General features: G+C 39.8%; 1 protein-coding gene across 1 annotated transcript; it reads left to right on the top strand.

The window, feature by feature from the left end:
* The first annotated feature begins 1,546 nt into the window (after positions 1-1,546).
* LOC146475414 (uncharacterized) lies at positions 1,547-26,266 on the top strand. Its single transcript, XM_085116061.1, has 20 exons — positions 1,547-1,732; positions 3,452-3,490; positions 4,077-4,172; positions 4,974-5,132; positions 8,126-8,913; positions 10,613-10,781; positions 11,451-11,761; positions 12,381-12,810; positions 13,440-13,681; positions 14,182-14,338; positions 15,236-15,279; positions 16,058-16,109; positions 17,564-17,601; positions 18,754-18,813; positions 19,426-19,563; positions 19,936-20,115; positions 20,711-20,820; positions 21,252-21,408; positions 21,698-21,843; positions 22,856-26,266. Exons 5-20 carry the CDS (start codon positions 8,191-8,193, stop codon positions 25,179-25,181), a joined length of 5,283 nt encoding a protein of 1,760 aa, XP_084972187.1. The 5' UTR covers positions 1,547-1,732; positions 3,452-3,490; positions 4,077-4,172; positions 4,974-5,132; positions 8,126-8,190; the 3' UTR covers positions 25,182-26,266.
* The last annotated feature ends 414 nt before the right edge of the window (positions 26,267-26,680 follow it).

Raw genomic sequence — 26,680 nt, forward strand, 5'->3', positions numbered from 1 at the left:
AACGGGTACCCCTTTCGGACAGAACCTCCCCGTAAACTCCATCAAAGTAGTAGCCCCCGTGGATTCGAGACTACCTCCAAGAAGTTTTAATATATATCTGTGGAATGCACCAAACTGACATTCTACAAGAAATTTTAATGGCTGCTTTCAATTGGGAAATCGATATCTTGGTCTATCTCGCTGACCAGTGAATAATCGTTCTGTTTTATGTATAGAGGAAGAAGGGTAATAAGTACTCAGTGAATCGCTAACCTCCCACGCAGACGTTCTTAGGGGTTCGTTACCCCTAAGATAATAAGAACGCCTGCATGGGAGGCTAGTGAATCGCGTACTTGTCTCAGAAAGTTAACCTATGATACTAGTATTTTAGCCAGAATTTCAGAAATCGTAAATAAAAATTCCCTAATTCTCTCTGCTTAACAAGAATGGTATCTTATTAGTTTGGATGAACTAGGCGGGAATTGAGTAATCAATGGGTAATCAATGCATGATTAATGACATCAATGACTAACCATTGTAAAGAAATGTTTTTAGGCTCAATTAATTTTTTATTAAGAGATTACTCACTGAGTATTCTCAATGATTCATGAACTGATTACTCATCGATTTCTCACTGATGCCATTGATTATTGATTAGTTGTGTCTTGGAAACATAACTAATTACTCGCGCCAGATCCTAGCGGCTGAACTCCCTAAGGACCCTAAGGTATAGCACCATCCTTATCCCCAGAACCGACGATCTTTTGGTCAGCGGGGAAAAACACAAAAGCTCTGGCATAGCACAATACAATCTCGAACCCAGAGTCCTCATGCTCTTTGGCCACCGGTTGATCGCCAGGAGAGAGTCTGGGGTACTGGAATTTTATTACCGCAGGATTTCTGCGGTAAAACAATGCAAACTGTTACGGGGCAGCCAATTCGAAAAAAAAAATTTTTTTTTCGAATTCTCCAGAGTCTCTCCTGGCGCCCACTCGCTGACCAAAAACCCTGAGGACTTTGAGTACGAGATTGAGCACAATAAGGCCAAGGGAAAACACAATAACTTAGAAACAAAAGTGTAGCGCTGTATACATACAGACTGAGCAAAAGGGATAACACGGAAAACATAATTCATAGGATATATAATCAAATGCAAGGGAAACAAAATAACGCCGAGGACATACCGAACATAATCGAAAACACGGGACAGTGTGCATGCTCTGACAACAAAAATACCAGCGTTAATTTTGGGGGTAATCTCCTCCCTTAGAACTGGACTCTTCTTTCTTATTATTCAAGCAACCTTAAAATTAACGAAAATGTACAAAGGAATTAGGGAGTAGTTAGCCTCGCGGAATTTTTAGAGCGTATTTCAAGTTTCACTTTCAATACATTTTACGCCTCATTGTTCAAGTTTATGCCTCGGGACAAGCGGCGCAAGTACAGTGCTGAGGCATATTCATGAAGTCAGGTTAATATTGTGTCCTTTTACTCATACCATTTGTGGACCGAGACGAATAACTACATAAGATTACCCCTTAGTACCTAGACGTTCACTGAGGTTTCGATCCGTTTGGGCAAGCAGGCTTTCTGAACAGCAAGGATCCATCACAATTTAGCTCAGTGATTCAGAGGCGTAAACGGTGTAAAATGGTGACAAAGCATCCTTAGAGATGAACAATGACGAGGGGTTTCCCCGACGAAAATTAAAGGGAAGGCAAAAAGGCAACTAAGCACAGTTTAGCCACAGTAGGTGAGTGAGCTGCAAAGCTACGTTCTCGTTGCTATGTCGTCAGGTAGGTAGCATTTGCTCGCTGTATGATTGTCGATCCATGCCATGTTCTGGGTCACAACATGAATATGTTTACTTTGATCATATTGGAAGCTCATTGAGTTCAAGAACTTTGTTTGAGACCGCCGGGTTTCGTTAGTGTGTTCCCGAGACGGAAGCTTGTTTCGATTGCTGAAAAACTCCGGCATTTTACATATACCGGCTGTTTGTACGCATACGGTAGTCAAATACGAATCGTACATCTAAGTTGCCGTCTTATGCAGAGTAGGGCAAGATCTTGCAAAACATCAGTCACAACATTCCGCATTCCCGTGTAGTTGACTGCAAGGGAATTTCAATGAATCTGCCGGAATTTTAGGCTGAATCATTCAGTTAGCGTTACCGATTGATGTCTGCTTGAGGTTACGTTCATAACTAAAGCCGGTTAAAGTATTCATTCTTTATTTCCCTTTCTAACTGACTTGGAACTTGGGGACTCGACTTCAACAGACGTGGCAAAGACTGACGTGAAAATGTGTTTGACAAGGTCCTCTAAGTTAAAGCAGCGTTCACAGAGTGTACATAACTTTAGACAAAGCGCCCCAGTTAATTACAAAATTGAAGGAAACCATTGTAGTTTGAGCCTGTTGAGGTGGCCTCTTATCCCGGAAGCGGGGGGGGGGGGGGGGGGGGGGAAGGGTACTCCCTTATATGGGCTGTATAGGTTTGTGCGGCCCCAAAGGCTATGGATTTTCAGCCGTTTTCGTCATAAATGGGTATCAATTTTAGCCATTTTGGTAATAAATAGGGTAGGGAAAATCGCAGATTTTGGTCACAAATAGTTTAAGGGTTTTTGGAAGCGGGTTGCACACCCCTGCCCAATTTTTTTGGGAGTACCACCTTCCCCCCCCCCCCCCCCCCGGCCTCTTACACGTACCAACCTATCGCAGTGGACTGTGAACAAAAGTATGCAGTTGTCAGAGACCGTCATATATCCGGCGCCAGTCAATGGCAATGATACATATATTCCATGGGACACGTTTGAAATGCTACCAAGTTTTATTAAGTTTCATTTATTGCTGCTATACTTAACAATCCCACATAGAATGAGTGATCTTGGATTGAAATTTTTATCAAATAGAATGAATTAATTTCATGTAATAAACATGTTCCGCTCCAAGGGGCGTGTATTAAATATAGAATAACGGACAATGTGAACCGTCGCAGAGTATGTAGAGTATTGCGTGAAAGACAAAAGGGTTAAAGGTCCTGGCTGACGGTCCATTTGATTAAATTCACATCACGAATCAAGAAGACTTGAACAGGCCCTTTAATAGCAAGGATAGGATAGGATAGGATAGGATAGGATAACTTTATTTATACACGGTAGCAAAAGGATAAGACGCTTCTATCATTTGCTGTCCTATCCTGTTACCTTTTTTAATTACATATCAACTCTTGCTTTGTAAAATCGTTTCACATGCGTTCAGAAAAGGACGGATCCGGAAACACGGCCTGCACCCCGCTGGGTTGATCAATTTTAATCGGAAGGAGTCATTAATTGAAGGGAATTAGGGACAATTCCCCAAGGGACGATTCCCCCGGGACAATTCCCCAATCATTGTTTGAAGATTGCAGAACTTGATTGTCTTTTGTAACATATCATGTCCGACAGAAAATATTTGTTTTTGTCTTGATCAGGTTCAAGCGACAGTTCTGGGACTTCAACAGAAGTTTCTGGTAAGCACTATGGATGATGTTACTCTTCCCAAATCAAAAGAAATTTAAAAAGTAATTACTTTGCATTCACCGGCACATGGAAAGGGGGTTCAGGAACTTCAGACGGGAGGTTCCGGTATAATCTTAACTGTTTTGAGTATTCCTTGCCAACCCCCCTTTCCCCATCCCCACACGAGAGGACCCGCTAAGGATGACAGCATAATTGCACTATAGGATCTTGTGTAGTTTACCCTGCTAGCAGAGGTTTCTTTTTGGCAAGTCTTTTAGCATGTACGAAGTCGTTCGCGTCTCTAGTATTTCGCGAGATCGTTTATCCCGTAACTATGGAGATTATGACGTTAATCCCAGTGGCCAACTAAATCATATATCGTCGTATTTTTCGTTGATTTTTGACTCGCGTGCTTCGCGCTCGGGCCAAAAATGTGAAAAAAACATAAAAAGAAAGTTATTTGGTGTACATTCCCCGTGGTATATCACAACCGCTGCCATTGGTTTAAGCTAGAAAACTTTGCTGTCATAATTTTTTTTCTTAGCCCTTCATTTGTTTTGTACCAGACCTCAACAATTTTTAAATGTCACTTTGCAGATGTAACTTTACCTGGAGGGATCGTCACTAGATTCAAACACATTCACGGTAATATAGTTGTTGCAGGCCGAAAGGCAGAGATCCGTGGAAAGAAAGGTATTTTAAAATTATATCATTTGCATCATAAAGAACTTCATAGGTACATGTATCCTGCTGGCGACTGTACAGACATATTTTTTTAGGGGGAACTAAGAAAAAATTTAAACAAAATGATTCAAATGTCGTTGCTTTGTTCCAGGACCATTTAATCGCCTTTTTAAAGACATCAGTTGCATACGCTAACACAAGTTTATGCTGTTTGGATGATTGAACTGAAAATTCAAGAGGGAGAACGTTTTAGGGAACGTAATGCATTGTTTTAACTATGCGATTTCTTAGCCGCAATATTATACTTTTGTATCTCTCTATATACATATTTTTGCTTATCATTGTGTTACATTTTATACTAGATATTTTATGTGATTCTTTACCGAATGCTTTGTAGTGTAAGATTGTGATAGTTTTTTCTAGATGTATAGACATTAAGTTTGCAATGCGCAATTGAAAATTTCAGCATTTATTATTGCGCAATATAAGTTCAATAAATTAATAGTAGTAGTAGTAGTAGTAGTAGTAGTAGTAGTAGTAGTAGTAGTAGTAGTAGTAGTAGTAGTAGTAGTAGTAGTAGTAGTAGTAGTAGTAGTAGTAGTAGTAATCCTATTTCTCGAAGTTCCAAGCCTCTGTTTGCCTTCCGCAAACGCTTTCCCCAAGGAAACACCAGTTTTACAAGATCGAAGATTTCTCCGAATTTCCTTTTTATCAAATACTTATTCGATAATTCTAAATTAAAGTAGTTTACATTCTACGTTGGCAATTTAAATATAAATTAATTTGTTTTCTGAATTTTTCCTTTCGAAGACTTCACGGAACAAGGCAGAGTCCAAGCCAAAAGCGTGCTTCATGAAGTTCATTTTAGGCCTGGGACGTATTGCCAAAGTAAAAGTTATAAACGATCTCATGGCGATAAAAAGGAAAAATGGAATCCAAGGCCAATTAAAGGCATCCTTACAAGAAAAGGTAAATTCATACACTGTTATTTGACCCCAACTTCTTGTTGATCCATGCTGCTCAATTTTTTAGTTTTTTGGCTATTTGTCAATTTTATAATGTTGTTCTTAATATATTAGTTGCTGTTTATACTAAATATGTTTAAATTACAATTTGCAATTGGTCATTTTTCTTAGTATTGTTATTGTGACTTTTATTCCATGCCATGCGCTCAAAGCTTATCCAATTTTAATACGTTGGGAACTTGTCTTTTCGTGATCCTCGAGCCAGTGTGATCAGAATGCTGTGGTATTTTTTTTTCGTTCGCTTTGGGAAGTTTTATGCTATCAATGATTCATTTCTCATTTAAATTACCGGCTCATAAGCATTTATCAGCAGAGCCATTCGCATTATCGCTATCAGGCCAAAAGCTCCTTTTTTTTAGTACCCGAGGAAAATTCTTGACACCATGCCCGAACACGGCCACTACTTGAAAGGGTAGTACTTGAGCACCGGTCCTTGGTACGGACAGCTGCTCTGAACAGATAAAACTACGTTTTATTTCGCTTTGTATAGTAAGTATTATTTTTATTGCTGGTCACTAGTTGATACCTGGTGATCTTTTGATCAGTTGATTGGTTTTCCAGCATAAATAAAATTACTAAATTAATTAATTATTAATTGACAACGGGCTTTCTCAGGACTACACTCAACTGGACGATAACACTAGACGAACTACTGTAACCCTGGGCTCAATCCTTTTAAAGTAGTGACAAACTTGGGAAACGTTGACTAAACCAACTACAGTAACTACAGGCAGCCACACCAAAAGCACCAAATTAGTTCCAGTTATAATTGTGTTATTAAACATTTTTATCTCTATCCTATTTTAATATTATAAAAACAAACATCAATCTCACCTCCTGTTATTCCAAACTAGACAAACCGTGATAACTGCACATTGAAACTGACTGTAGCTACACAAACCACAATCAACCACAGAAAACAAAAACAACAGTACACAAACCATACAAACCACAGCAACTACACGAACTACACCAGCTATAGCCACTACACCGAATGGAAAACTTACAATAACTACACAAACAGTACAACGGGAGTTAATCAGCTACAGCAAGTACAAGCAGCACACCAGCTACACTGAGCAACTACAAAACAAATACACAAACTCTACTAACTACAGCATTACTACAGCGGTTACAATAACTACACTGACTACAACAACTATAACAGCTACAGCAACTTACGTCACAGTTACTACAGTAACTACTCAACTACACCAGCGACACCAGCTACAGAAGCTACAAGAACTACACTGAATACATCAACTACACTAACTAAAGTAACCACTACGACACCAAGTACATCAACTACAGCAACTACACCAACTAAACTAATTTACAGCAATTACAGCAACTACAATATCTACAGTAGCTACACCAACTACTGTAACTACCGTAAAGTTCCGATAGTAGCGACCCTCGTTGCTTTCGGAATTAGCAGCGTTTGGGACTCGTTACTTTCGGGGGGTCGTTTTCGGGGAACAAAAACCATGAAACAAGCTAGCGCTAGCTCTTTTCTCCGAAATGAAAAATTATATGATTCGCGCAGAGCTCAAACAACAGACAGAATTAAGACCATTTGTACTACCCAATTCTGGTGGCAGGGACAGTGAAATAAACATCGATGGTCTACCGGACTACCGCATGAGTGAATCAGCCGATGTAGAATCGAATTATTCTCTGACTCAGAGAAGGATTTAAGATAAACTCAGTGCTGTTAGTCCATGACACACCAATGCGTTTCATACTGCAGTATATAGAGAGTTTTCAAATTTAATTTGAAGAAACGTTCCTGTTGTATAAATTTAATTAATACCGCCGACCGCCGACCGCCGACCGCCGACCGCCGACCGGTTGGCTCAGTTGGTAGAGCACCGAACTACCGTGCGGGAGGTCGCAGGTTCAAACACCGGCCGGACCACCACTCAGGGTCTTAAAATAACTGAGGAGAGAGTGCTGCCTTTGCTCTGATAACTGCAAATGGTTAGACGTTCTAGTCCTCTCGGATAAGGACGATAAACCGTAGGACCCGTCTCACAACACTTTCATGCTCATAACCTTGTGGGACGTTAGAGGACCCACACACTAATCGAAAAGAGTAGGGCATGGAGTTCCCAGTGTGCTGGTCTGGTCTTTGTGTGTGCAATAGTTGGGGGTTAGTTTGCAAGGAACTGCGAAAGTTCTGTTTCTTTCCCCCGTCACACTTAGTGACGAATTTGACTAAATCAATACAAAATTCTACCAGTTTAGTTTTCACATTACGCCATCAATGAACTGATGTCAAGGACGAATGATGGCTTAAGGCTTTCCGTTGTTGTAAAGTGCCTTATCTTTATCAATTTGTCCATGCACGAAGATATTAGTATTGTAATAAAGGCATTCGGTATTTGTATAAAGTAATTAAAAAAAAACTTGCATGGTCTAGCCACTTTTTGGGGGACTCGCTACTTTCGGGGGTTCACTATTTTCTTGATTTATTAGTAGCCACAAAGTTTTGACGTTACTTTCGGAGGGTCGTTACTTTCGAAGGGTCTTTACTATCGGAACTTTACGGTACATCAACTACACTAACTACGCCAAGTACACTTATTACACAAAGTACAGACACTACAGCAACTATATTTAAACTACGTCAACTATAGCATTTACAGCAACTACACTTAAACTGGGGCAACTACTGACAGTAACTACAGTTACTACACCAATGCAACTAACGAGAACAACGAAAAACCATGAAAAAGTGGCATGAAGAAGTGGTATATTCGTGACTGCAGTTATGGATTAATACCCATCATCATTATTATTATCGTCACCTTTTACTATGTTCGTTATTCTATTACCATTGTTTATTGTCATATGAAGCTACTATTACGGGAGTTCTGCTGAAATGATTATCATTTAGAATCAATAATATTGTTGTGTGTTAATTCAAAATTTCAGGACGGGAGGAATGCCACAAGTCTATTGATTTGTTTCTTCAGAACCCAGAACAGTTCATTCAAAACATGGACGTCTCTGCTAACTCGTGTAAGGAGGAAATGGAAGATTTCATCCTCCGTGAGGTTCTTCCTTATCTTGAAAACTCCTGGGGTAGATGTTCGTCCTATAATGGAGACGTCTACAAGACGCTAGCTCAAATTAGCTGCAGTCGTAACAGTGGAAAAGTTGTCAGACATTCCCTACAACTTCTTTTTCGTCTTATCTGCAAAGATGATTTTGGAAGCAGCAACGGTAACTTGGTAGCGGTAGAGTTAAAGCTAAGGAATTCAATTTTCTCCGACGAGGGAATGTTTCGGAAAGATGAACATCATGAAGGAAACCTCAAATTGAATGTGTACGGACGTATTTTGTCAATACATTGGCTGCAGCAAGCTCTACAAGAGACGTCGCCGGGCTTAAAAGAAGAAGAAGAAGGCCTACAAAGGGTTCAGAAAAAGCTACGAGAATGTTGTGGGAAGATTGAAAACAAAAAGAAAGATGTTTTTCGGTATTCAACGGAATTCATCTTAAAAACTGTTTCGTGTCTTCTGAAACCAAACGCCAAGTTAAAAGCTACCAAATTTAGCAATTTTCTGCAAGAGTGCCAAGAATTTTGTAAAAGAGTTGAGTTGGAAAGCAAGGACCTTAAAGTCATCGCAAAGCTACAGAAAACAAAAAATTTCCTAACGATATATGAAGGCATTGAGTGGATTGATCTCCATCATCTATTAATTCATTTACACGGAAAGGTAAGTCTTTGAATGTCTATAAGTGGTATATATAAAATAAATATTTATATGGCAAGGTAGTCTTGAGGCAAATCCGCGCGTTCTGATTGGTTCTTTCTTGGTCGGGATTTTACCATACGGACCGTTTCCGTGGAAACGGTCATAAGCCGTGTATTTTTGTTTAAGACAAGCGGCAAATTTGAAAATTTGCAGCTAAAACTGCCAAAAGGAAATTTGAAAATACTTTCATTCTTTGCAAAGAAACTACCCAAAAGACTGATTCCAACATGGACGAAAAAGAATATCATTTACAAAGCAAATTTTACTATCCCAAAGATCTAGAAACCTCTGAAACAGGCATCAGCGAAGGCCACGAAGCCATTGACGATTTCGTAAACAAACAGAGAAGATAAAACACAAAAGGAAGACGTCTACTAATATGATCACGCTACTCCGTTTTATTGAAGCTAATGGCTTAAATAGTCAAACAATTGAAAGCCTACCTGCGTCCGAGCTTGACCACTTTTCGTCAATTTTTTTATGAACGTACGCAGGAAAAGGTGAATACAAGCCAGCAACATTTTCTAGTTTTCAGCGCAATATACAGCGATACTTATCTGAGAAGAAATATCCATTCAACATACTCAAGGACAATGAGTTTGAAAAATCGAGAAGAGTTCTAGCTGCAAATCACAAGTCACTAGTTCACACTGAACACGACAGAAGAAACAAGCTGCAAGCCGCTCAGGCGATTGACGAAAACAAAGGAGATGCTCTTTTTGAGGCAGGAGAATTCGGCGACTCCAATACAGTTCCACTTCAAAGAACTGTGTGGTGGTTTTTATCCCTTCACTTGGGTTTCCAAGCCAGAGATGAGAGCGATGAAGACGATCGACTTAATACTGCTTCTTTTGAAGTTGAATGTGATTTTCACAGCAACCTTTCCTTGATCCGTACTTTGTGATGGGCTAGTAAAGTTTCGACGAAACCAGTTTTGTGAGTTTCAAAAACAAACCGCAGCTGTTAAGATTTTCGTCAAATTCCGCTACAAATCGTTCTTGAAGTCTTTTCTATAATCAACATGATTACATGTAAACGTTCAGTAAATTGGCTTTCAAACTCGTGGTACCGAAGCTTGTTCTTTCTGGGTTGCTCGCGTCATCAAAAACACGTCACGCGGGAAACCCTTTGAATTCAAGTGACCGGAAGTGCGTTTTTATAAATAAACAAGTTTCCTCCGAGTGCCATATAATAAAATACTTACTAACCTAGCTTGCTCGAGCGGTACTGGGGAATCTTGGCCCTCGGTCGTTTTTGCATGGACCTCGCTGCGCTCGGTCCGTACTGCCACGACCTCGGGCCAATATTCCCCGGTACGGCCCTCGCGCTCGGTTAGTGAGAGGTTAGTATTTTAAGCCTGGTGAATAAATGATAGATGTATTTGTCAGTTATTAACACAGGCATGCATACTCGGAAAAAGAAAATCCGAGTTTTCCCAATAGGAATCGAACCTATGACCTTAATAATAATAATAATAATATTTAAACAGGAAAGCTCTCTCACCCGTGGGTGATCTACAGAGAGGTCCTGAGACCTTACGATTACTACTTCGGATGCTCTTTAGCTAAGTACCTCAGTGGTAGAGCATCCGACCTAGTAATTGGAAGGTCAACTGATAGGTTCGACTCCAAAGCATAAGAGTTTTGTTATCATTCTAAAGGTGTACAGTGACCGTCCTGTCCCACAAATGGAGACCGAAAGGAGAGCCATGATCCTTATCAGACGTATTGTTGAAGCCTACTTACAGGGAGGAGGGGGAGGCGACTGGAGATTTTGTATTCAAGCCACTTCAATACTCACGGATATCGTCAAGAATAATTTAACACCAGGTGATGCCTTTCACCATACAGCACTGTCACTTCCTTTCAATGTTAAGTTCCTCGGCAAATAGGAGAAGTTTGTATTAACTACTTGTATGTGTAAAACCCGTTTAAACGGTTTCAACATTTGACCAACATTTGTCGGAACAAAAGTTGAAGGGATGTTGGGGAAATGTTTGACAAATGTTGAACGAAGTGTTCAGACGGCTTCAACGCCATTCAATATTTTCGAAAACAAATGAATGTAGAATCGATGGTGAATGAAAGTTAAAACCAATTTAAATTTGATTCAACACGCTTTCAACAAGCTTTCAACATTTTTTTACACTTTCAACATAAGATTGTTGAACACGTGTTCAAACGTCCCCCACATTTGGTACAACAAAGTGTTGACGCAAATGTTGAAACCGTTTAGATGGGCCTTAAAAAAGACAAAAAAGAGATAGTATCTCCACAGAACAGCGCTCCCGTCACAAGCAATACTGAGAAATAAGACTTATCTAAGAGTTTGGTTGGAGTTTGATCCCAACGGAAAACAATACGTTCTAAAGATTTGCTGGAAGAATTCTTGCTAACATTGAGTTTTTTGCCTGGAATTTCTGATATTTTTATTGCAATTAGCCATATTCCAAATTATCAGCCAAGAATTGCATTGATGTCTTTTATATTTCGAAACAGAGATCATGAAAGAAGCCGGCCTCTGTTTGGTAAGCCTTCTAAAAGATGAAAAGGTACAGAAAATGCCGGAGTGTAGGGTGCTTCTTGAACGACGATCACCTGAGGTGCTTTTTTGTCCTGATCTTGAAACCAGGACGCTTCTGGTTCATTTTCTGTCCAAGAACCAAAATTCTCAGGAAACTCTTCCAGACGACTACCAAGCGGAATATTTGACATCGACTTACGGAATCCAGACCCTTGAAATGAACAAGGCAATCCACTCCCAGAGCTTACATGGTTTGGTCAAGCTTGGGATGTTCCAGAGACTGAAGGTACATGATCTAATGTGGAGTGCGCCTCCTTATAGGCAGATATTTTTTCACAGTTTATGGCTATGCGGGAAAAGCAGATCTTAGCATGAGCTACTGGAGTCCAGAAAGAAAATTGGGGGTAGCGGGGCACTTATTAGAGATAATTAAGCAACAATTATTCTAGGAAGCAATAAAATACAAAGCAAAGAATGGCGTTTTTTTTTTTTCCAAATTGAAGCTTTAGTACCATTGGAAAATGCATGGTCACCCCCAGTTTTCATTTTGGATACCAAGAGCACTTGCTAAGTTTTGCTTTGTCCTCATAGTTTGAAACCGCGCAGAAATATCCCTTTATTAGTAGGCACCAGCGATAGGAAACCTGAGTATCTCGAGATTCGCAGAACGTATGCGCAGTAACAAAAGTAGCCAACGTCCTTAAGTCAATCCGTGTTAGAAGCAGTTACTACTACTACTACTACTACTACTACTACTACTACTACTACTACTACTACTACTACTACTACTATTATTATTATTATTATTATTATTATTATTATTATTATTATTATTATTATTATTATTATTATTATTATTATTATTATTATTATTAATGAGAATAACTTGCTTCCTGGCGTCGTAGGTGGCTGTCAAAATCCTCAAGGTAGAGCGGCAGCATCTGTTGCAGAAAGATCCAAAGTTCCCGGCCAAAGAACGGTTCATTCAGGAAGCTTACAACACGTGGCGATTAAATGAAGATCAGCATCAAAACTTCCCTGTCCTCCTTGGCTTCAACACTGAAAGCTTCCCTTATCACATCATCACCAAATTTGAAAGATCGGGTTGCTTACTGGAACTTGTTCGAAAATCTCGGAAGGAGATTCCAAAAGTAAAACCAACCCAGCTGCTCAAGATGCTCATTGGCATCAGCGATGCTCTTTTGCATCTAGAGAAGTTGGGTTTGGTACATCGCGCAATCATGGCGGAAAACATTCTGGTGGGAGACAACTTCGTCTGCAAGTTAAGTGGTCTACACGCCTTGAAGCAGCTTACTGTGGGCTCATCAAATGGAGGTAACTAGGTCACCCAGAATAAAAAGGCAGATTGGAGTATTTCGTAAGCCATACGCTAACCAAAACTTTATGCAAATGTTACCCTTCCTAAGAAAAGTGTCGATTCAAGTCGCCGCAGCATGCTCATTTGGTTATTTTGCGACATCTGGAACGAAATAACGCGCGCGCTTTCTCAACGAAAACAATCGCCAATTCCGCCAATTTTGTAAAAATCAAATCGACGAAAGTTTTCTATGGTCTCTTTTATAGGCCATAAAATGACGCCATGAAATGAGTTTTGAACATTTTTTGACGTCATTTTATGGTCTATAAAAGTATAGACCATAGAAAACTGCCGTCGATTTGTTAATTGTCCGCTGCATAGCGAGTTAACCACTCGATAAAGTTATTCGTTCTTTAAACAACTGGGTCTGATGTAGCACCAGTGCTAGAAAATCTTACGATTATTCGAACTGTCGTCTAAATGTCATCAAACCACCTTGCAGAAACAGTGAATTAGCTTGTCCAGACTGAAGAATTCTTTAACTGGTATTCTAAAAACACTTCTACGTTTATTCCCCCATAGATGTAAACGATACCATTTTACCATTATACTGTGATAAAATTCTTAACATTTTTCTTTTCTGTAGCTGCTGTCTCTGCCTCGAGCTTCCAGAATTCTTTTGCCGCTGTGGCCAAGCCAGAGTATGTAAGCACGTCAAATGAAGGAGATGATTTTCCCGTAAGGTGGAAAGCACCAGAAAGTTTAAAAGATAAACGTTGGTCCACAGCCTCTGATGTCTGGGCCTTTGGGGTCCTAATATACGAGGTACTCACCTATGGGTGCATTCCTTACAGACACATCTTGGAGGACGAAGAGGTGGCTTCACTTGTAAGTACCTTAAGTATTCCATAAGGCCGGAGAATCTTTGCTGATGTCATTGTGTAGATTTTGCCTTATTATTTCAAACAATGCGAATGGACTCCACAAACTATGCTAATAATGCTCCGCCAATCGAATAATAATAATAATAATAATATATATATATATATTTTTGATAACCAGCTTTTCAAATAAATAGGCAATTTTTCTTCATATTTCAACAACCTTCAATGTCCTTACGGGTATTCCTTACTCTTTTTCTGGGAGAAAGGGGTGTCGCTGAAACAGGTTACTCTGCTGTCATTCTCGTTTAGTGCTTGAAGAGGAATCTTATGACGCTCCAATTCCCAAATTTCATTCCTTAAAATTTGGATACACGTGACAAGATCGATTCAGACAGTTTACTATAAGACGGAAGCGTGTGGAAATACAGGTAAGAAGACATATTTATAAGCGACAATGTTACTAGTCTTTTGTTACTAGGCTTTTTTTTCTTTTTCGTTTTACAGCTTACCGAAGAGAGCGGCACAGATCTCGTCCGTCGAGAGTCGTGTTTCCAAGACGAAGAATATGAACTGATGTCTCAGTGCTGCAAACGGCAGCCTGGCCAAAGACCCGAAGTGGCAAAAGTCAAAAAGAGGCTTAGCGAACTTCTTGAAGATACAGGTAGATAGAGTATGTTTTTACTTCTAAGGGGCACCCAACAGTTCATGTAAAGTTTTCTTTGGCAAAATTACAGTTCAACAGTTCGTAGCACTGGGAAAATAATTCCTTTAGTTTCTGAAGGGACAAGTATGTTGTTAAAGTTCAAAATGAAATAAGGTCAGCTAACATTTTCGTAAAGCAAACAACAGCTCGTAAATTCCAAATTCCATTCCTTATACTCAACTTAAATTTTTAGCTAAAACATCCGAACAGATCAAACTAAAAATAGCTAACAGAAGTATCTCTTTAAAAGGCTACAAAACGATCTGGCAACACAGTAGTTTGCTTATAAATGTTCTCGTTGGGTGCCTCTGAAATCTGCGTATCTGATCCGGTTTCGTCGCATAGAACAACAAAAGAACCATCAGTACCTTGGTAAACAATATCTCTCCCTACCAATGGGAATAAACTGTGAACCAGAAAATTCGAACTATTATGGACGGGCGGATAAAGGGAAGGGGCGACTCTTCCGTTTTAGACCAAAACGGAAGCCCGAAGCAAGTCGAGCCCTCCAGAGCAAATCCCCAGTTACTTGAAGGTCTGGACCCGTTCCTGTATCCCTAACTTGGACTGAGCCTCATCAGGAGGTGCTATTTAGGGTTGCCTCTTGACTCTTTATATTACAGAACAAGACCTAAGGGCTGCTTGTATGGCGCTGATGTATCAAAGAATACTGTTGTACTGGACAAAGTCTAATTGAAATCATTAGCTAAACGATTAGGTTTCGGGCATGATCCAAACATTTGTGAGTTTGAGAGCAGAAAAATTCAGACGAAGCGGTATAAAAGATGCAAAATCGGTTCTAATAACAATAGTCAGTTAATTATGTCTCGTTTTTTACTTAATTCATTTCCGCAGAAGAAGAAACATCCAGGTCTGACCCGCCGCCCTTGGAAAGAACGGCAAGTTTTTATATAAAGTTGCTAAGTTAGTTTAATTATTATTGAATGAAGCTTTCGACGAGTTATTACTGATTTATGAGTGAATAATTTGTAAGGAATTAAACATCATTGATTGCGTTAATCCTGCTCACTCTCAGAATACTGGAATAGTCCTTGTTCCTATATATAGGAGCGAGAACCCTATCGATGTGAACAAATCCTACGAATAAAGGGTCACTGGAATTTGATTGCTTTTTGAATGAAACTGGTACCGAGGGAAAGAAATCGACTGAATTTTTTAGAGGAACAAATTATGATCTCTTCTAGCACATTTTTGAGAGGATTAGCAGGCGAGAACTTGAACAAAGTTACCCTAGTAACCTTTTTTTTTTCAATATCAAGTTGCGATCCATCCCGACCCAGTCCATCTGTGGCCGGAGACATGTCATCTGTTTAAGTACACTGGAGTGCTAATTTATACTAGAACGATACCAAATTATTTTTTTAATAAAAAAAGATGTTTGCGGGTTTTTAAATGACACCAAATTCCGTGACAGTGCTCCTCCAAAGGAATTAACCAGTCATAACCAAAGAGAAGACTAGGCCAAAGGAAAACAATCGCCAAGTTTCGGAAATATTGCAAATTCAAAGGCGCGATGCACAAACCATGATCGGTAACAAAAATGGAAAACCAATCCAGCGAACAATATCACTTTCGAAAGTCAATGGACTGAAATCTTCCCTAATGTAAACGAAACAGGCATTAATGTAATGATTTCTTAATTGTTTCATTTCATAGGAGCGTGATTCTTTATATGGAGGCGCGGGCGAAATACACCCCCATCTTGAAGGTATGAGATTTTTTCTTTCCCAGAGCCGTTAGGGTTAGCTTCTACTTAGTGCATAGGAATACTTATATCACAACTCCACTGACTGCACTCTAGATGACACACTTCTTTGGTGAGATTTCCATGGTTGTGGGGCCTAGCTGAATAACTGTGAATCGCATTCTCGGAACACACAATTGGAACAAACGTTTAAGGCCCTACGTTTTCAGTTGAAAACGCATACTTTTTGATACGTTTTTGCGTATTGCCCACACTAGCCTCCCACGAAGACGTTCTTAGGGGTTCGTCACGCGTTCCTGCCCCACGTGGGGCAGGAACGCGTGACGAACCCCTAAGAACGTCTGCGTGGGAGGCTATGCCCACACTAAAACGATGGAAAACGCTGATGAAAACGGAGCCTTTTGAAAACGGAACGCAATCTCAGGTCCCAGTCGTTCTCATCGTTTTCAAGTATTTTGTTGTGGACGTGTGAAAATGATACCTAAACGCTACAGCAGACAAAATTAGTTTGCTGCGCTTTCCGTGAGATAAAAACAGAGATTTTTTAAACTTCATTAGTGTAATCAAATAGCCACAAGTCAATTCAGTCGGCTTTGTAGAAGAAGTAGCACAGTCGATCCGATTGACCAAGCCCGAGATATCTTTGTGGAATGGAATGACTTTGTCAGTAGCTGTAAGTGATCCAGTAAAAAATTCTCTCATCGTACGTATAGCGTTTTTATAGCCCCCCATTTTTGATAGATGGATTTTTCAGTCTGTGACACAGGCAAACTCGGAAAAAAGAAAATACGGAATTCCCAACATGAGTGGAACCTATTACCTTCCGTTTAACAGTTTAGATCCTCTACCACTGAACTACAGGAGACTCGTCTGAATTGGAATGTCGATGAGTGGTGTATGTGAAAGGAATGCAATGGGTCTTAATTTTGGTATATGTAACGACTACCGTGTAGCACGAAAATTTTTGGGGAGTTTTATTTTGCGGATTGGCGATTTTTTTTGGTTTGCGGGAACAAATTTTTGCGGTTCGAGATGACTAAAATTTCTCCTGGGAACTAATTTTTACGATGCTCTGTTCACGCAGCAGAACATTCGACCCAATATAATGTACTAAATTGCTTTTCTCTTGACAGCTCTTGTTGCTTTTCCCAATGGAAAGTTAATGTTAATGTTCTTGTTTAGTCCAATGTATATCGCCCACTGGCACAAGTCTATTAAAAGTGGAGTTTTTAATTTGACTGAAGGGAGTTAATTTTTGCGGCGTTTTATTTTGCGGGTGTTTTTTTCTGAGGGAACTAATTTTTGCGGATCGAGGACAATCCGCAAAAAATAAAACCCGCAAAATCTACATGCTACACGGTAATATAGAATTATTTTCAGTTGAAATCAAGGCTCTCCCAGCCAAAATAAAACGCTCCATTTCTGATTATTCTGACACTTATTTCACTTTGTTTTAGTTCTTTATGACGAGTGTGAAGAGACCACCTTAGTGAGGGTAAGAAAGGTGCAACTGTTTTGCTTTAACTCGTGACATATTAAGATATACCCGTGTGGAGATTTGTGATTTAATTTTTTTTATTATTATTTTCGTATTCTTATAAAATTGCTACTATTTGTGAATCATATTTGCTTGTAAGCTCTATAATATATATTATTAATTTTCTCTTAAAGCTTCTCATTGACCATGCACTTCTGTTAATTGACCTTTGTCTTCAATGCCTGAATAAACACATCGATTGTCTTCAACCCCCCTAATAAATAAACGCATTTTTACCTGGACCAATATTAACTGAAACGCAATCGTTGTAGAACCCTTCATCTGTGTAAGAGAACAACCGTTTGTTAGACGGATTAGCGTTAAATAAATAATAAATAACTTTAATAGTAACATCCTCGTGAGGTTTTTCAGGAACTATTTACAAACTATTTCCAATTTATAAAAGCAAAAATGACAATAAAAACTCGAAATCACACTTTATGTTGGTATTTTACTAAAATTTAAAGCTTATGAAGGAAATGTCTGCCTCAATAGTGTGTCTTTCAGGGTGCGTTTGAAAGATGCCAATGAGGCACTTTGCCTAAGTTCATTATGCAAGTTATTCCATATGTAGGCCCCTCTATAGGAAAATGTGCGCTGGCCTATAGCCGTTCTGTATAGCGGAATCTGCAAAGAGTTCCGTGTACGAGCGTTTATCCTGATCAGGCCATGCACGTATGGGCTGAGAGACCCCCACTGGGTAAAGACATTAGATACTGCATCTTGCAACAAAAAGTCTTGTAGTAACTGCGAGGATCTTTCTCCTATGTGAAATTGTCTTGCGTAAGAATGTAACGTCGATCTTCAGCGCAAACTACCAAACCATCTAAAGTGTCCTACTAACAATAACTGCAAGCTTTCACATCAAGAGAAATGAGTTCACATGCATAGAATTGGCGTTTAAGCTTAGTACGTGAAATTTCCAAAATGATGAAAACTCACGTCGCGTTTTCTTTTTGCATATATTGCTTTAATTGTTCCGTTCCCTTTCAGTTGGTGTTATGCAAATTCTGGGCCGTCCTCCAGAAATGCTCAGCTGCAGAGCATGAATGGAGTTTGCCTTAACAGAGATAAGTTTAATATTTTTATTGTTGGTTTTTAACATTTTAGACCCCGGAGGAACAGTCAATAGGAGCTGATGATGATCTTCCCAGAAAAGCAGAAGTCGAGGTTAGTTTGTTGATATTGTTACCATGTGTGCAACAATTAGCCGTTCTTGATATTCTAATAGCATCACATGACCGTGGAAGCACGGAAAGCCCTCAACGACATGTGGAGGAACTGGACATTCTTTCAAGCCGCGATCGAGACTATATTTCTAAACGGGTGCAAGACGTTGACGCTCATGAAGACCATGGCCAATGGCTGCTACACTCTGATGTTACGACGTTACGAATGGCGGGGAATGTTTCGTGGAAGGACCAAATGACCAGCACAGAGATCCATGGCAACATCGTGAGCGAGAAGATTAAGTCACGGCGGCTGACCCTTGCTGGGTACTGCCTCCGTCATACAGAGCTACCGGTCAGCAAGGTCATTGCATGCGTGCCATCTCATGGTAGCCTTAACCCGCCGTGGCTAAGGAACCTTATCGAGAATCAAGTGGAGAGATGAAGGAGGAGTTAGTCAGCTACATACAAGATCGTGTTCTGTGTCAAACATCGACCCGACTCATGTCCATGTCATCATAGATTCATGGACGGATGGTGATGATGTTTAACAATATTGTTGTTTAAACTGTATAACCTGGTTAAAAAAGCCTTGTTTCTCGTTAAATTCCAGGGTTTGCCTGTGGTATTAGAGAAAGTCTCAGGAGAAAATATGGAACATCTTAGAGGGCTTGTTCGTCTGCAAAACCCACATCTTGCCTCAGTCAACAATGTTTGTTATGGGAATTCAAATTACATGGTAGTTGAAACGGTAAGTGAAAGAAACTCTTCACAACTTTGTTTACCTAAGAATGTTTAATTCACTGCCATTCAGTGTTATCTAAAACACTCACAGAAAGAAACTTATTTTAAGTAGCGGTAGGTGAGTACGTCATCAAGGTCAGTAGGTTAGTCATCAAGTTATAATTGACTTGTTTAAATAATTATTATAACGTGTAGAATTTTAGATTTACGTATTCTGTTCTGAGGTACGCATTACTCACTGGACAAACAAACGAAATGGTCAAAGGTCGAAACAGATAGCAATATGACAGGACAATCAATATTAACCGTATATCATTTTGCTCTCAAGAAAAATCAATCTGAATCATAATAGAAGTCATGTCACATTGCTATTCATTAGGTTTTACCTGAAGGTTACTGCGGAAACCTCAAGGATTACGTTCTTGACGGACGATGTAATGAGGGACACATCGTCACCTTCTTGTCCCAAGTGGCATCTGCTCTCCACTACCTTCATAAAAACCACATTGTCCATGGAGATCTGCGAGCTGAATATGTGAATGTGGTAGCACCAAAAAAGGTACACGTGACCTCTCAGATTTTTTGCCAAATACATAACTAGGAACTTGCATTAGGCTCGAAAATAGGCCCACCAGTTTTTTAGTTGATTATATACTGTGAAGTGTCACCCTCGTAAGTTCATGACGATGATGATGATGATGATGATGATGATGATGATGATAAACTCACAGATACTCAGAGACTAGTAAACTAATTAACTAAAGTATGTTGACCTCAACATCAGGGTTGGTTCTCACTTTGATTGTTCATAACTCCAATTTAAAAACTTGAGGACAGTCATTCAAAACGTTGAATGTTCAATATTTTAAATCTTCATCGGTAAGGCTAATTTATTTTATCACTGTAAAGAAAATTCGCTGCCATATCGCCGATTTACGTAATTTTATCTTGTTCATTACGTGATATGCCATGTGATCACACTTATGAGTTAAGGCAAAAGAAGACATCAAGGTTTATAATGAGGGAAAACGTTATCCTGTTTTAGACAGTCAAGCCTGAAAAAATTGTAAATCATTCATATTTTTCGAAGACATTCACCATCTAAGGCATCATAATTATCTATTTATTTTATTAATTTATTTTTTTCTTTGCAGGTTCAAGTTGGGCGTCTTGGTCGCTCCAAGCCTCTGTCCATGAATGCTGACGAGGTTACTAGTACCTGTTGCGTGGTAGAAGCTGTCATGCCTCCTGATTCTGAGCGATGGTGAGTAGCCTAGAGCAATCGGTTTTATTGTAGAGGGAGACTTTCGTGACTCACTGACTCTTGCGAACCTAAATGGTGAATGGGATATTTTGTAGCCAAAACTCTGAAAGGCCCAGGCCAAAATTAGCGAATTTATATGACGACGTAACCCTCGCTCTTATTTCGCCGAAAAATTTTCATGCGCTCTCGGTCGACAGTATTCTGTGTTTCTAGTATACTTTTGTCCAACTCGAAACTTCTCATCTACTCAGTTACGACATTCTTTTCAAATATCTCGTCGTAGTATAGATACATAACTCCAAACAGGGAAATTTAAAACGTTCACATGATGATTCACAAAGCTGCGGAAAAATGTTCAGTTGGGTGGTAAAACAGTGTGAAAAACTGAGTATTACGGATAGGTTATGAAAACATTTTCAACATTTTTTTAGGAGTGCACCAGAAGTGATCTTAGAAGGACGTTACGCACATGCAAGTGATGTATGGGCATTTGCTATCCTGGCTTGGGAGCTGTACGAATCGTATTCGGCTTCTGGCCAGGATAGGCGAAAGAAGTCGGTACCTTACCACTTTCTTCAAAATGATCAGGTAAATCTACCTTGCTTCTACATGGTCTCAGATGTAAGCAAATCCAACGTTTTTCATACAGTCTCAAACTAACACATCTTATGATTTGGCTTAAGGACTCTGCGAAAGATGTAGGTGAAAATTGTGTAATCACAGTTGTCCCTAATCATTCTGGGATTCACGCAATCTGGGATTCATTTCCCTGAATGACTATTGAATATTTTTACATGTCTTTACATCATTGTTTACTGACACAGAGCTTAATACGTGTTATGTCGCCAACTATTTTACGTAAACGTTTTAACCCCAGATACTTCCGTATATGAGAGACGAGAGGCCACTCGACCGACCTAAAGGCTGTCCTGATTGGGTGTATAACATCATGCATCAGTGCTGGACATACGATTCGGTTCAAAGGCCACCTTTTCTCGCTATCATTGACTGTCTCACCAGCAGGTATTTACCCGGAAATCCGCATGCCAAATACCTATACTGCTAACAGTTTGCACAAGTAATATAGTTGTTTCTTTTAAGTACTCGGGGACTTGCTCGAGGGAGCACTCTTCTTCCCCTTATGTTGCGCAGGTTATAGAATCCCGAAATTGGTGCAGTTTGGGGGTTGAGCTTGTCGTAGTCCTCTGTTTATACCGGCCCGGCTGTTTTACCAACCTCGTCCCGGCCCAGGGATCTCTCCCTTCCTTCTGAAAAGACCCTGGATGCCGATGGTCCAGTGACCACCCGACGAGACAAACTTTTCACAAGTCAAGATAGACTTTTCGTATTAAATTTTCATCTTACAAGAAACGAACGGAGATTCTCAAACGGGGACGAAAGACAACACAAATGGGAGTGATTTACCTTACTTTTATTGCAGAAGTCGCTGCTTACTACATTTAAGTCACACCTTGGAGTCAATACAAGGCTTACTTTTCTCCATGCACAATTGATTGAGGGCAGTGTTTTGCCATTGAGACGGCGACGCTCCTCCTCCGATTGTGCATATATTATTGTTTTGACTCTATTGTCTGCCCTCGTCTCTCAAAAACTTCGGAAAGACCTTCGCGCTGGTGTTCCGAAATGGGTTTTCAATGTAATTCTTGTTGATTACCATCTCCGAGGCTGAATATCAAAAAATTATAACCTATACGAGGTCCAGAGTGAAAGCTGCAAAACCACGTGCTACTAAAAATTTACGGGCTTTTCTGAAGAAGAGACAATTACACACATTATTTCCCCTCCCTAACAACAAAGTTTGTCCAGCACCCAGATTTTGGGCACCACATGACCAGCTGCAACCCGTCGGGGTCTTTTACAAAGTTGCTGTTTTTTCTAGCTAGCTTCTTCGTATTTCCCTCTTCATTTCTCAATCCAATTCTATCTGGAGTTTCGGGGACACAGCTTTAAAGTGGATTCATTTAATTACGTATTTGCTTAATATTTATTTGCTTATTTATTCATTTATTCTAAGGGAGCCAATGACGTCATGGATTATGGAGTTATGGATGCGAAATCACGATCAAAGCGAATGGCCAGAATTGTCCATCCGCCAGAGTGATGATGCCTGCCATGTAACCGATGCAAAGGATCATCCCCCCAAAGAAGACATCGAGAAGATGTGTTCAGAGGGTTTCTTTCTCGAGCATCATTACAAATATGTTGACCAATCGACACTTAACGTAGAGGAAGAAGACTATCACGCGAGCTGCTCTTCAGAAGGAAGTTTTGATGAATACGAAAGTTTGGACAGGGGCTCAGAATACCACGAGCCTTACAGCGGTCGAAGCTTAAAAAGAAGCGGTGTATCTTTGGCTTCTTCTAAAGAGTTGACAGGCTATTTATGCTCTAGCGAAAAGGATGATGGGAATACTGGCAAAAGTAATGTTTTAGAGCCTCAATTAACTCATTTACCCAATGCCAACATTGATCTTCAAACACCACTGAAAGCTAACAACGAGACATCCGAGATAGTAATAGATGAAATAGTAGAGGAGTGTTATGAGGAGCTACCGAATGAATCAGATTATTCAGAACCTGTTGAAACGAAAGGTGACGAAGTTAATGAAAAGAAACATCATCTCTGCGATGAAATCAAAACCGAAGCTCTTTTCTACGGTTCATCGGATGTTTCCAAGTGCAGTAGATCTCTTTCCACCAAGCAACATCCGAGGAGTAATAGCACAATCCCTCACAGCCTCACTAAAGGAACAAACGAAGCACTGTCAAGATCCAACACAAAACCATCCTGTCATTCATATTCTGGTGAAATAGAAGAAGAGTATGAAGAACCATCAAACATTTCACGCCATTTACTCCCTAAGAAAATGCAATGCGGGAACGATAAAAGCACTAAACATCCCTGCAATGATGCCACATCCGAAAATCTTTTCTACATTTCTACTGATATTCCTGGCTGTACTAGGCCTCATGTCATCACCAACCAGCAGTCAAATAACAGCACGCCAAACTTTCGAACTCGCAATGAGAAACGAAACGAAGCTCAATTGGCATCCAATGAGAAACCATCCTGTTCTTCTCCCACTGAACGTATGGAGAAAGAAAATGATGAAGAGTCAAAGCACACGCCAGCGCGTTTACTCGCTGTGCAAAGAAATGGTATTGGTAGTAATGACACAATATTTCTTTCTCACACTACTTCCAGAGATGTTGGTGAGCGCCAAATTTCCCAAGACACCAAAGGTCATACCTTCAGTGAGGTCACAAACGAAACTCTACACTACTCTTCTGCTGATGTTGTTCGGTGCAAAAGACCTCGCAACGACATCCATCAAGCTAGCCACTCTTTCAGAACAGAGAAAGAAGATCCCTATCTGCAACTAAACCAAGAGAAAAGTTCTTTCGTAGAGTATCAAACTCTAGACCAAAACAGCTTGGAGCACAAGTTGGATGAAGACAATAGTTCCTTGTATTACGATGTTATTGGTTGTATATCAGAAGATAGCACACACTCGGAACAATTTGTCAGAGGTAAGACACGTCTCAATGAATACCAAAACATGGCGTACCGATCAGATGAAGAAACAACCTCATCAGTGTACGACGATGTAATTTGTTTCATCACAGACGATAACACGCGCTTCGAACAATTTTCAAACGGTGACGGTAGTGTAGCTGAATACCAAAACATGGCAGAACCGGGCGGAACCGATTGTGCTTCGTACAATAAATCATTGGCCATCACGAAAGATAACCCAGATTTAAGAGGATATCAACACACCGCAAGCAAACTCAATCAAGATGACAGTGCCGTGTACAATAAACTACGGCATGGCAAAGACGACAGTGCAGTTGTCGGGAAATTCCAAAGTATGACACGCGGACTGCGTGGGGACGATAGTTCTATGTATAAGACTCCAAGGTGTAAAACAGAAGACGAAGCAGAATACGAAAACATGGCAAAAAATCACGTTGTGTCACTGAATGAAAATGACACAACTCACAATTTTGACCTTCAGAGCCGCGATGCAGAGCCATTTACGTATCAAAATTTGGAGTACATGCAAACAATTCCTTTCCCTATATCACACAAGGGAGGACAAACGAACACAATCCAAGGAACTCAAGCCAGAACGAAGAAGGAATCTCATCCGAGAAACAAGGAAAGTGTGGAAAAGGTTTCAGCGCTACACCGCATAAAACAGCGGGACGAATACGAAGCGGAGTACGAACGTATGACAAGAAATCACGTTTTGTCACTGAATTCTAATGACACAACTCTCAATTTTGACCTTCAGGGCGGCGACGCTGAGCCACGTACGAATCAAAATTTGAAGTAGTACCTGCAAACAATTCCTGTCTGTACATTGTACGTAGAAGGACAAACGAGCACGGCTCTAGCAACTCAAGCGAAAAGGAAGATGGAATCCCATCCGAGAAACAAGGAAAGTGTGTGAAAGGTTTCAGCATTACACCACGTAAAACAGCGGGACGAGAATGTGTACGCAAAATGGAACAAGGCATTCAAGTATTGGAGGCTCTTACAGACATACGAAGGATGGAACTAGGGATTCGAACATTGGAGGCACTTACAGGCGGCGAGAAGACATACCTCTTGACCATGAAGCAACATCAACAGCAGCCAAACACGGCACTAGATCACAACAGAGACATCACACCACATTCAGCCCGGATCAGCTAGATGACCCTAATTTAAGTGTAATCTATTTCTAATCAGGTGCATTGCATATTGGAGACAACTTATCTTTCATCGAGAGAGTCCAATAGTTACTATTGTTTGTGTTGTTTCTCTCGCTCTAGCTGCGCGCTTAAAGTGGTGTACAAGTAATATAGTTAAAATGCTCTTGAGGCGATTCCCTCAAAATAGAAGTTGTCGTAAAAATTCTCTCAAACTTTTACTGATTGTTTACTAGCACGTTACAGGAATTAAATAGATAATTGAAAACTTTGTAAAAACATTAAACGTAGAATCCATGAATTTCGTGGAAGGGAAGCACAAAATGAAGCAGATTTGACCCAAAACTGGTTTTTTGTGTGCGTATTCTCAGTAACACTATTTTGTGCTTTGGAATGATGGATAAGCAGTCCTTATTTATAGGATATATTACACTTCCGAGTACAAAAACGTTTTGTATATTTCAAAGGTCAACGAAGAGTAGCTGAATTTAAAAAATAGTACTTACTTGTAGGATATTTTATAATTCGGACTAAAAAGTTCATTGGTTACAAACGTTTTGCATTTTTCAAATGTCAAATGAATGCAATTTTGTGACAGGATGTAGTTTTAAACGTACGTATATTATATTAATGCTCTCCAAACTAAGTGGAGGGGAGTTGTTCGTGAATACGATCCTCCAGGTGGTTGGTTGATCAGTTGATATTAGGAATACCTCCCGAGACAAAAGAAATGTCCACAAAATGGCATTAATAGTTGGCATAGAAACGAAACTGTGAAATTTGGAGAACACTCTTTTAACCAAGGCCCCTTATCCTACCATAAACCAGCAAGCCACAAACAAGTTTGCTGTTTTCATATACATAACTCCAAAATTAATTTCTCTCTTAGCAACGGTGGACACATTTCGTCAACCGAGGACTTTCAGAAATTAAGTCAGTTGTAAATACATGATAGTGCGCAAAAACCCAAAGGGTTTTTATTGCATATTATTTTCGTAGAAAAGTATATTTTAGTATTAAATACAGACGTTTTATTTTATTCAAAGTAGGATGAATTCCTAAAGCATATCTATAATTGTATTTTTGTATTACGAATCAAATTGTACTCACATTATTCAAAAACCTGATTCTCACAAGTGGA

The sequence above is a fragment of the Pavona decussata genome, unplaced genomic scaffold, assembly GCF_977016875.1.
Source record: "Pavona decussata unplaced genomic scaffold, jaPavDecu1.1 SCAFFOLD_84, whole genome shotgun sequence".
NCBI classification, from domain to species: Eukaryota; Metazoa; Cnidaria; class Anthozoa; order Scleractinia; family Agariciidae; genus Pavona; species Pavona decussata.